Source organism: Rhinatrema bivittatum, chromosome 2 (genome assembly GCF_901001135.1).
Source record: "Rhinatrema bivittatum chromosome 2, aRhiBiv1.1, whole genome shotgun sequence".
In the NCBI taxonomy this organism is placed as follows: Eukaryota; Metazoa; Chordata; class Amphibia; order Gymnophiona; family Rhinatrematidae; genus Rhinatrema; species Rhinatrema bivittatum.
In genome coordinates, this window is record NC_042616.1 from 352,951,857 (window position 1) to 352,964,164 (window position 12,308).

Consider the following 12,308-nt stretch of genomic DNA (forward strand, 5'->3'; position numbering starts at 1 on the left):
ATTTAAAAAAGCATAACATTATTTTTTACCCAAGGACTTTTTTATTAAATCAGATTTCAAAGGGATAGTTTCCACATACGTTTCCTTTTAAATTTCTGCAGGTGCAAACTATTTGCAGAACTTTGCACCTGCTTTTAGCGTGGGCAAACTTTTGCCAGAAAGTAACGCATGTAGATTTGAATGCCTCTCTCCAAATTGGTTAAAAGTAGATGTACTGTGGAATCCTGGTGTGTAACTTTAATCACACTGAGGGTGGGTAATTTTCAGCAGTCAATTTACTCTAGTAAATGGTTTTGAAAATTGCCCTTCCCATAGAGATTACAGAATACATATGGAAAGTGAATATATGTGATAGTTTTTTATGTCCCAGTTACTTACAGTGCTGATCACAGTCTACTCTGGCAAACACTACTTGATTATTTTCTGGGTATTCTTCTTTAATGATGTTGGAGGCTTCTTCGAAGATAGGATGCAACATCTGACTAAACCGACACCTGTTTGTAGTCATAGTATCAAATCAGAAGAGCAAAACAATGGTTTAAGCTTGATGGCACAACAGTACTTACAATTCCCAGTCATTTCATTTGCATGAGAAAGATCTTATTTTCAAAAGGGATTTCTCATTCTGATTCAAAGTCAAAACGCTTTCAAAAAATGTAATTCTCAAAAAAAAGTGTTATTCCCCTCTGCATTTTTTCATATTATCTGCACTTCTCTAAATATTCAGTCGATCAATCTTACAAACCATACACCAAGAAATAAAAATATACAATTATTTTAAGAGTCTAATGAACTTTTCTTAAAAAGAATTCAAAATTCCTCCTTCCTAATTTGTGTCGATCTGAAATATTTCAAGTACAAGTTAGTAATTATCTTCTGTTGACATAGTTTCAACAAACTGATTTTTACTGTGCACTCTGTAAATGTACTTCAGTACTGTTATAGTATTTATATAATTTAAAATATTGGAGAAATTACTTACCTGCTAATTTTGTTTTCCTTAATGTAGACAGATGGACTCAGGACCAATGGGTATAGTGTACTCCTGATAGCAGTTGGGAGACGGAGTCAGATTTCAATCTGACGTCAGCCTACATATACCCGTGCAGAAAGCTTAGCTCTTCAGTATTCTCCTTGAAAAGCAATTGTGGATATATGTGTGTTTTAATAACTTGATTAACTTGGACTGGCTAAACTGATTTCCAATTGAAGACTGCCAGCGCACCCAACCGAAAAACGCCGACACCTGGCAACTATGGGTGTCCTGAACTGGGGTAATACCTGCCTTACCCATGCTTGTCTTGCTCTCGGGGACTGTCAACTGAGGTTTCCTGATTTTGGAGCAGCCGTGGGTGGGATGCCAAAGTCCATCTGTCTACACTAAGGAAAACGAAATTATCAGGTAAGTAATTTCTCCATTTCCTAGCGTGTAGCAGACAGACTCAGGACCAATGGGATGTACAAAACCTACTCCCGAACCAGGTGGGAGGCTGCCCATGGCCCACTTAGTACTGCCCTTGCAAATGATGTGTCCTCCCGGGACTGGACATCCAGGCGTTAGAACCTCGAGAAGGTGTGAATGGAGGTCCACATCGCCGCCCTACAGATTTCTGCGGATGACAGCATCTTGGTTTCTGCCCAGGACACTGCCTGGTCCCTTGTAGAATGGGCCTTGACTTGTAGAGGTGGAGGCTTCTCTGCCTCTATATAGGCCGCCATGATTACTTCTTTCATCCAGCGGGCTATGGTTGCCCGCGAGGCCTCTTCCCGCTGTGAAGGACGAATAGGTGGTCTGTCTTTTGTACAGATTTCGATCTTTCCAGGTATCGGATTAGGAGTCTGCCTACGTTAAGATGGGGAAGAAGGCGTGAGTCTTCAGAGTCCTTATGTTCGTCTGGAGATGGCAGCGAGATGGTTTGGTGTAGATGGAAATGAGAAATTACCTTTGGGAGGAAGGAGGGGACAGTGCAAAGCTGTATGGATCCAGGTGTGAATCTGAGGAATGGTTCCCAACAGGATAGTGCTTGAAGCTCAGAGATGCGATGGGCTGAACATATTGCCACTAGGAATGCAGTCTTCAAGGTCAGGAGCCGTAGTGACAGACCGCATGTAGGTCTGAAGGAAGTTCCCGTTAGGAAGTCTAGTACTAGGTTGAGATTCCATAGAGGCACCAGCACTTTAGTGGTGGTCGGATTTGCTTGACCCTTCTCAGGAAGCAGGAAACGTCAGGATATGATGATAGACTGATGCAGTCCATTTTGGCTCTGAAGCAGGCCAGCGCGGCCACCTGAACCTTGCGGGAGTTGAGAGACAACCCCTTCTTCAAGCTGTCCTGCAGAAATTCCAGGATCATGGGGATTTTGACTGCTCGTGGAAGGATGTCGCTGTCCTCACACCAGGCTTCAAATATCTCCATATTCGTATGTAAATTAGAGACGTGGAGAACTTGCGTGCTCGGAGCAAGGTGTCAATCACTGCCTTAGAATATCCGCTTTTCTTCAGGCGAGTCCTCTCAATGGCCAGACCGTAAGAGAGAATAGAGTTGGGTCTTCGTGGAGGATCGGTCCTTCCGGAAAAGGTCCCTGTGTGGAGGTAGGCATAGAGGGTTCCCCGCAAGAAGTCTTCGAATGTTTGCGTACCATGGCCTTCTTGGCCAGTCCGGGGCCACTAGAAGTACTAGCCTCCTGTGGTGTTCTCTCTTGCAGATGATCCTGCCCAGTAGTGGTCATGGGGGAAAGGCGTACAGTAGGTCTTCCTGTGGCCAGGTCTGGATGAAAGCGTCAATTCCCTGGGATTGCGTTTGTCTGCAGCTGAAGAACTTGGGAACTTGGACATTGGACCGGGTTGCCAGTAGATGCATGGCTAGGGTTCCCCAGCGGTTTACTATCAACTGGAAGGCTGTGGTCGACAGCGTCCATTCACCTGGGTCTACACTCTCTCTGCTGAGGTAGTCCGCAGAGACATTGTCTTTTCCCACGATGTGGGCGGCTGAGATCCCTTGCAGGTTTGCTCCCACCCAGGCCATTAGGGGGTCTATTTCCAGAGACACCTGTTGGCTTCTGGTTCCTCCCAGGAGGTTGATGTAGGCAGCTGTTATGGCGTTGTCCGACATGACTGACAGATTCACCCCGGAGTCTGTGACTGAATTGTAGGCAGGCTAGTCTGACTGCTCGGGTTTCCAGTCGGTTTATGTTCCATCCAGACTCTTCCTTGTCCCATTGCCCCATGGCCATCAGTTCCTGGCAGTGGGCTCCCCACCCTCGCAGGCTCACATCCGTAGTGAGCGAGATCCAGGTCGGTGGGGGATAGTCTTACTCCCTTGCTCAGATGGTATTCCTGTAGCCACCATTGGAGCTGGGTCCGAACCTCTGCCGATAGCTGGAGGCGAACGGAGTATTTCTGGGACATCGGATTCCATCGTGACAGTAGTGAACGTTGTAGTGGGTGCATGTGGGCCCTTGCCCATGGGACGACTTCTAGGGTTGATGTCATGAGACCGAGGACTTGGAGGTAGTTCCTTACCTTGGGGTGAGCATAGTTCAACAGTTTTCGCAACTGGTCCATCAGTTCCCTTCTCCTTGTAGGGGGAAGAACGACCTTGTCTTGTTTGGTGTTGAACCGGACTCCCAAGTACTCTAGTGATAGGGAGGGCTGCAGGCAGCTTTTGGCTGTGTTGATGGCCCACCCGAGATTCTGCAGTAGATCCTTGACTCTGGTGCTCGCCTGGTAACTTTCCTCTGGAGATTTTGCCCTGATCAGCTAATCATCCAGATAGGGATGTACTAGGATTCCTTCTTTCCTCAGTGTCACCACCACTTCCACCATGATTTTGGTGAACTTCCAAGGATCAGTAGCTAGTCCGAAGGGTAGCGCCCGGAACTGGTAATGATGGTCCAATATCGCAAAGCGTAGAAAGCGCTGATGGTCGAGGTGGACCGGGATGTGGAGATAGGCTTCGGATAGATCCAGTGAAGTCAGGAATTCTCCCAGTTGTACTACCTTTATGACTGAACGTAAGGTTTCCATACAGAAGTGCAGTACCTTCAGGTAGCGACGGTCTTGAGGTCCAGGATGGGCCACAACGTTCCCTCCTTCTTGGGGATGATAAAATAGATGGAATAGTGACCAGTATTATTTTGATGTGTGGGCAGCGAGGTTATCTCCTTTAGGCTGAGTAGTTTTGTCAGTGTGGTTTCCACTGCCGTCTCCTCTTGGAGAGGGTGTGGCACAGTGATCTCACAAATTTGTCTGGAGGGATGCTATGGAAGTCCAGATAATATCCCTCTCGAATGATGGTTAGGACCCACTTGTCCGACGTTATCTTGACCCATCTTTGGTAGAAGATGGGTCATGTGGATGGGTCTGTTGATTCTCATTGTGGGGTGTGGCCAGGGCCTGTACCTGAGCTGGCTCCCCTCTTGTTGTTTCTGTTCCGAAAGGACTGGGCCCTGCCAGCGGGGCGAGGTGCTTGGTATGTGTTTTTGTAAGGTCTAAAACACTGGACTCCTCTGTCCTTGGTTTTTCGGGGAGAGGAGCACTGGGTTCTTTTGTTCCTGTCCTCCAGTAACCGGGGTACTGGGGATTCGCCCCATTTGTTGGCTAACTTCTCCAATTCGCTTCCTAACAGGAGGGATCCTTTAAAAGGCACTCTAGTGAGTTTCATCTTGGAGGTCGCATCGGCTGACCAATTTCGGAGCCATAGTTGCCTTCTGGCTGCCTCTATGGATCTGCAGGGTCATTGCTGTGACATCAAATGACTGTTTAAGGTTGGATTCCTGACGTCTGTCCTGGGCATCCTTGAGTGCAGCTCCTCCTTTGACTGGGATGGTAGTGCGCTTTGAGATAGCGCAGACCATGGCGTCAACTTTTGGGAACCCTAGGAGTTCTTTGGCCATGGGTTCCAGGGTTTATAGGGCTTCTAGGGCCCGTCCTCCTTTGAAGCTGGCCTCCGGGGCATTCTATTCCAGGTCAATCAGATTTTGTACAGCCTGCAGCATTGGGAAATAGCATGAGGCCTGACGGAGACAGACCAAAACTGGGTTCGTCTTTGGCTCCGTCATGGTACTTGTGCCAAGAATGGCCAGCGTCTTCAGGCTCAGAGACACGAGATCTGGTAACTCGTCTTTGGAGAAGAATCGCATCATGGTTCGGTATGGTTCCATCTCTGGAGGGATTTCCCCTTCCTCCAGGGAGTCAGACTGTTCCCCCGAGGTGTCTGTGTCCCCTATGGGGAGGCTTTTGCCCGGCTGAGGCACTTCTCGGGGGGGGGGGGGCGAGAGGGGATTGGAAGGTCTTACACTTCTGGTGGAGACTGTGGCTGTGTCGCAGGCAGTACCGATTGCGCCTGGACAAAGGTTTGCAGACCTTTGAAGAATTCCACCCAGGAAAAGGTCCCTGGGTCCATATTGAATGCAATGGAGTTCCCCGAGGAGCCCATCTGAGGAGGGTCCGAGCTGGAATTACAGGGTCTGGGGTACTATCATTGGTGGAGCCAGATTCCTCTACTGGCTGAGGGGGGCCTTGCTTCGGTTTCCCCAGAGTCTCTTCGCACTGCAGGCATAGGGCAGAGGCCACTTTGGGTTGAGCAGCTCTCAGGTGGCAGGCTGGGCAGAGGGCTTGTCCCTTGGCTTTCTTGGCCAGCGGTGCCATGATTTGTGCACGTGGAGTGGCTCAAAACTCATCTGTGCGCGTAGGTGCACACACTGGGTGTGCAGACTATGTGCGCTTAGCGGGGATGTGCGCACCGCTGTGCGCATAAGTCATTTGTGCGCCCGGATCGCCGCTCTGCGCATGGCTCAGTTGAGCAGGCAATGCGGCGATCAAAGGGGGAGAATGGCGCAGACGACCACGCAGGCAAGATGGCGACCCCCCTGGAGGGTCTCCACGTGTGAGGACCCTCTCACCGGATCGGGGTCTAGACCGGACGGGGCTGCTCAACCCGATCGCCATAAGGACGATCTGTGCGGCTAACCGAGACTCAGAGACCGGAGGCTTAAAGAAAGTTTTCTACCTTACCTTGTCTCGGCGCTTCCCGGTCTGTGCCGGGTGGTCTCCGGCTGCGGGGGGAGAGGGAAAATACCTTCACCGCCGCGTTCGGTATCGCACCCGCTGCCTCTCAGCCACTCAGGGGACTAAGTCCACGCCGGAAACTGGCTGCCGGAACGAGGCTTACCTCTGAGGGATCTCGGAAATCACCTCGGGAATTCTCGACTGGGGGAGGGACCCTTAGGTATCACTGCAGGAGAAGCATGGCTCGTCTTCTAGAGGTAAGATTTTCTTTCTTCTTTGGTATGGATTTTCTAACACTGTGCAAGTGTGTGTGTGGGTAGTGTCCCTAACTGCTTAGGAGACAAAGAAATACTGAAGAGCTAAGCTTCCTGCACGGGTATATGTAGGCTGACGTCAGATTAATATCTGACTCCGTCTCCCAACTGCTATCAGGAGTACACTATACCCATTGGTCCTGAGTCCATCTGCTACACGCTAGGAAATTGTGTTTTATTTATTTAAAAACATTTCTATACCGTCTTTCACAACAGAAGTTGACCAAGACGGTTTACAATTTACAAAATAAAAAATAGGAGATAAATATAACTTAATTAAGATAAAACTTTAAATAACAAAATATAAAAATCATATAGAATAAATAGAAGAATAGGGAGTTGAGAAAAAAAAAGTACAATTTATAATTTAAGCCCTAATTCTAACTGTATCTCCTCAAATTATTTAAATTAACTATCCTAAAACATGACAGTTTATGTGGAACTTAAGAGATATTTCATGTCACATTTAGAAAGAAAACATGGCCATGACCAAGTAGGCCCAAGCTAGCCAGACACTAGATCCCATCATTTTTCCATTAAACTCAAATTTTTAACTCCTCCAACCTGTGCAATAAAATTAAGTTTAGTCCCTAGCTTTCTATAATTAGTAGGGTCATCATGTCAGTGTGGATGTGTATAATGACATCATCATAGTGAACCACAGACACTATATAAATTGCTGTACATGTCAAAAATATTTACCAATTGATCATAGAATACTATGCATAGGTTTTATACTATTGTGACCTCCTATGGCTAAAAGCTGAAGGTGATGGTCTGACCAGCCATTAGGTGTTTTTGTGTTAGTATTGCAATCCCAGGCCCTGACCGTGTGAAAGAGAAAAAACAGAAGATTATCTAGACAAAAGAGCATAGAGCATTCACTGATCATTAAGTCACTGAGACTGCATTCAGTACAGGCCATTTTTTCATCACCACAAAAACTGTTAGAAGATGACAATAGCATCCAAGCCAATCAAAAGATGGGATCAATGGAATTTGCAGTAGATTGCTTGCACAGTTGGGCAAAGGGAGATTTAAATCTGTCTTATACTTGCAGTACTAGCTAGACTAGCCTTCAAAATATTAACTTCATAAGAACATAAGATATGCCATACCGGATCAGACCAAGGGTCCATCAAACCCAATATCCTGTCTCCAACATTGATCAATCCAAGTCACAAGTACCTGGTAAGTACCCAAACATTAAACAGATCCCATGCTACTGATGCTGGCAACAAGCAGTGGCTAGTCCCTATTAATTAATAGTAGTTTATGGATTTTTCCTCCAGGAACTTATCCAAACATTTTTAAACCCAGCTATGCCAACTGCCCTAAACAAGTCCTCTGGCAACAAACTCCAGAGCTTAATTGTGCGTTGAATATAAAAGATTTTCTTCAATTTGTTTTAAATGTGCTACTTGCTAACTTCATGGAGTGCTCCCTAGTCCTTGTACCTTCTGAAAAAGTAAATAACTGTTTCATATTTATCTGTTCAAGTCCTTTCATGATTTTGTAGACCTTTATCATATCCCCTCTCAGCCGGCTCTTCCCCAAGCTAAACAGTCCTAATCTCTTTAGCCTTTCCTCATAGGGGAGCTGTTCCATCTCCTTTATCATTCCATCTGTTTTCTCTTTTGGTCTTCTTATTAGGTCTCCTTGGGGATTTTTTTTTTTTTACTTATTTGTTCTAATATTGTAGTTTTCAATGAATAAATATATTTTAAGGGAAATAATTAAATATACCCACATTTAGTTTTTAATTAGACAGAAAAAGTTTGAGCACTGAGAGAACAAAATCAAGAACAAAAGCAAGTAAAACCAGAAAGATGTTTATTTAATACAGAGGCATAGCTACAAAATCACAGTGATAATTCTCCATGGTGACATGCTATGGTATTGGTTTTGATGTCAGAACTCTATTATTAAACCTTAGTTTTTTAACATGTATATGGCCAAAACCTAAATCATGGCATGACCTAATATATAAATAAAAATATATAATAAATATATAAATAATAATGTATAATATATAAATAATAATAAATAATTTACGTATACTGTAGTCCAGAATTCTATCATCTGTCCTAGCCCTGTCGAAAACTAGATTCTTTATAGATTCTGATACTTTTCGTTAAGCCCACAGGAGAATTATCTCAAGATATTGTTATACAGTTTTTGAGGCTAAACAGATCACTTTATATTTTTTTCTGAACGGGCTGATACAGTAAAGTCCGCGGGACAGCCACTCTCCTGTGCGCGCGATTCTGTATACAAATTAGGCCCGGCGGTAAAAACGGGTAAAAGAAGGCGCTAGGGACACTAGCGCGTCCCTAGCGCCTCCTTTTGGACCGGAGCGGCGGCTGTCAACGGGTTTGACAGCTGATGCTCAATTTTGCCAGCGGTTCTCGAGCCCGCTGACAGCCACGGGTTCGGAAATCGGACGCCGGCAAAATTGAGCGTCCGGTTTTCGATCCGCGAGCCAACTTCAAATTGTTTTTTGTTTTTACTTTTGGTAACTTTCGGGACATATTAAGTCGGAGGGTGCACAGAAAAGCAGTTTTTACTGCTTTTCTGTGCACTTTCCCGGTGCCCGAAGAAATTAGCACCTACCTTTGGGTAGGAGCTAATTTCTGAAAGTAAAATGTGCGGCTTGGCTGCACATTTTGCTTTGTGAATCGCACGGGAATACCTAATAGGGGCATCAACATGCATTTGCATGTTGCGGGCACTATTAGGTTCGGGGGGGTTGGACGCGCGTTTTAGGCCCCTTACTGAATAAGGGGTAACGCTAGCGCATCAAAAACACGCGTCCAATGGAGGGTTAACAGTGCACTCCGTCAGAGCGCACTGTACTTTATCGGCCCGTTAGTGACTTAGGAGCATAAGTTGTGTTAGTTTAAAACACTTGCAATAACAGAATCAGAAAATATAATTGCCAAGTAATGAGGAAGGCATGAAGGGTAGGAAGAACATAATGTAACATAAAATGTAGAATACACTTACCAGTCAGCATAAAAGTTAACCAAAGCTACATCTGCATGGTCTGAAAAGAAAAAAAAATACTAGGTTGGCTTATTACACTACATTCAGTTATCGATGTGAGAACTAATCTCTATGAGGCCAATATTCAACACTATTTATAATAGGGACTTATCTGGCAAAGTGGTGGCTGCTGAATACTGGGCTACATTCAGTGGTCGCCACTTGACCGGCTATGTAGATAACCGGATAAGTCAGGGATGAGCAATGGGTATAACAAGGTGGCACTACTTATCCAGCTAATTAAATGCCAATATTTGGACGTATCCAGTTAAATTAATCATATAAGTTAGACAGGTCTTACTTACCTGGATATAAACTTATCCAGCTAAGCAGTGCCAAATACGGGGATATTCAGCAGCATAGCCATGCTGCTGAATATCCCATATAAGTTAGCTAGATAAGTCTTACCTGGCTAACTTACATAAACGTTCAATCTTGAATATGGACTTCCATAACAACCGTGCAGCAAGAAGAAAATTGAAAGGCTATAGCAGCATTCAAGGCATAGGAGGTAATTTTCAAAAGCATTTACATATGTAAATATAATATACTATCGTAGCAATTTTCATAAAGCATTTATTCTCGTAATGTGCACTTACATGGGTAAATCCTATAGATAATTCATGGCACAACGTATCAATTTTCAAAAGCCCACTTACACAGGTAAAACCCAGTTTTAAGCATGTAAATGCTTTTCAAAATCAGGGCCAATGCTTTTACTTATATAAGTGTATTTTAGTTCTTTTACCTGGGAATTTTGCACTAATTTTCAATGTAAATTAATGCATATACTTTCACTTTGAAAATTACCCATGAAAAATATTCACACACATTTACAAGTATTTATTTGTGCAAATAGTTTTCTTGAGAGAAATTATACGCAAACATTTGAAAATTCTCAACCCTGCCCCTGGGAATGCATCCCCCCTACTGTGGATATAGTTATGCATGTAGTGGCACTACACATACAAGTTTATTCACACACACATGGCAATTTTTTATAATTATATTTCCATGTTTTACTTGCAGAAATGATTTTTAAAATTATCCTTACTATGAATGGGGAGGACTGAAATCTTGACCATACTGGAGTATTCTATTAAAATTGCACATATTGCAGCTTAAAGAGGTGGAAAATATCTAGAAAATGTGGGCACTAGCCAAAATTTTTAGGAGCCATACAAAAAATGTATTGTCATTTTTTTAAAACTTTTAACCTTAGTGATGTTTTTATTTGTTGAATTTTTTCTCATTATGTTTTTATGTTTTTTCTTTTTTTTTAAATACTTTGTGTTACTTTTAAATTTTATGCCTCTCAAATCTCCCTACAGCCTTTCTCTAATGTAAACAAGGAGCAGTCCTAGTCCATACCCGTAATGGCTTCGCGCAAGCCTTTATTTATTTATTATTTTATTTAACAGCTTTTTTATACCGACATTAGAGAGCACATCATATCGGTTTACATCTGAACAAAAAGGTGGAAAATACAAAAAACAGGGAGGGGGAAAAGGGGAGCAACAAGAGTAACAAGTTGCAACAAAGGTGCTGCAGCTAGAAGGAGGCTCTATATGTGAGCCTGAAAAATACCAGTAAAAAATAAAGTCCATACCCGTAATGGCTTCACGCAAGCCTTTCACTTCCAAAGCCCTAAGGGCTCTTCTCACTGGGTACAGGGCTTGCAGTAGCAGCAGCTCTTCCTGGCTCTCAGCCAGCGCCAGCTGTCAGTTTGTGTGCACCCAGGAATGTTTTTACTACTGGTAGCCCCAATGTGGGCCTGGAAAGTGGGTTGGTTGCACAGGTTTAAGTGTGGCTGTTTCTGATCCAGGGAAGATTTTTTAAAACAGTTTTCTCCTTTAAGAAGATTGTAAAAACCTCTAAGAGGAGGGAACTTTCCAAGGAGATGATGTTAAACTCTTCTCTGATGAAAGAGGGAAGAGAAGATGGCAATTTCTCAGCCCTAACAGAGGGTAATGAACTACCACATTTGTAAGTCTAGAAACTGGATTAGGTTTCTATAGGCTTATGGAGAAAAGCCTGTTTGCATTAAAAAAACAAAGTACATCTCAAGAAGCTGATAGCAGCACTTCCCAACTTTCTGGTTAAGACTGCTGCCACAGAGGTTAAGATTTGTTGTTTACTACTTCTCTCCAGCTCAGCCTCCACAAGTTCTGCATTAAAATTGTGAGACAGAGGTTTCTGGACTGTCAGAAGTCAGCCATAGACCATCTCTGAGGGGAATTAGACTTTTTATTTTTTTTGCACTAATGTATTAAAGGGCCAGCACCCTGTGTGTGTGACCTGTAAAACGATTATAAACTCTCTCATAAACATTGAATAAACAAACATCGCTATCCATATCTGGGAAATCTCTGGGTTTTACACCTAGATTACAGAATTATGCATCATTAGCTCGGTCTAGAGTTGCCAACTTTTCCATAGATCAGGACTGGACACTTAAGGATGTGTGGGTGTGTGTGTGTCTAACACCATCCCACCTCCCAAAAACTCACCCCGAATTAAACTGCCCCCTTACAATGGTCCATATATAGAGTATCAGACTGATCCCAATAAAGAGACTCTCCCCCCCCAGTGTTCTCCTAAACCTAACAAGGAGCAGTAGCAATGTGTTGCCTGTACGTTACGTGTGCTGGCTGAGGAAAATTAGAGCCTACGCGTGTCAGTGTTGGCTCCGCCTCTGGAATGCCCACACCATGCCACTTTTTCTGGCCGCGCATACATCAATGTACGCATGCCCTTCTTGGCTATTTAAAATTTGTGTTGCTCCCGCTTGGGCCACTTACACTCATACAAAGCTGTTTTTGCAAGTGCAAGGCTTTTAAAATCTACCTTTAAGCTCAGAAATTCATTGCCAGAGGATGTGGTGAAAGCTATTAGTGTAGCTGCGTTTAAAAAAGGTTTGGACAAGTTCCTGGAGGAAAA

General features: G+C 44.0%; 1 protein-coding gene across 4 annotated transcripts in view; it reads right to left on the reverse strand.

Moving 5' to 3' along the window:
• ERP44 (endoplasmic reticulum protein 44) overlaps positions 1-12,308 on the reverse strand; it is a 505,107-nt gene that overhangs the window by 317,052 nt on the left and 175,747 nt on the right. For all 4 annotated transcript variants that reach the window (XM_029589904.1, XM_029589906.1, XM_029589905.1 and 1 more), the window contains 2 exons: positions 9,330-9,369; positions 379-494 (listed from right to left, as the gene is read on the reverse strand). In XM_029589904.1, coding sequence (XP_029445764.1) covers positions 379-494; positions 9,330-9,369 — 156 coding nt within the window. The remainder of the gene's footprint in view (positions 1-378; positions 495-9,329; positions 9,370-12,308) is intronic.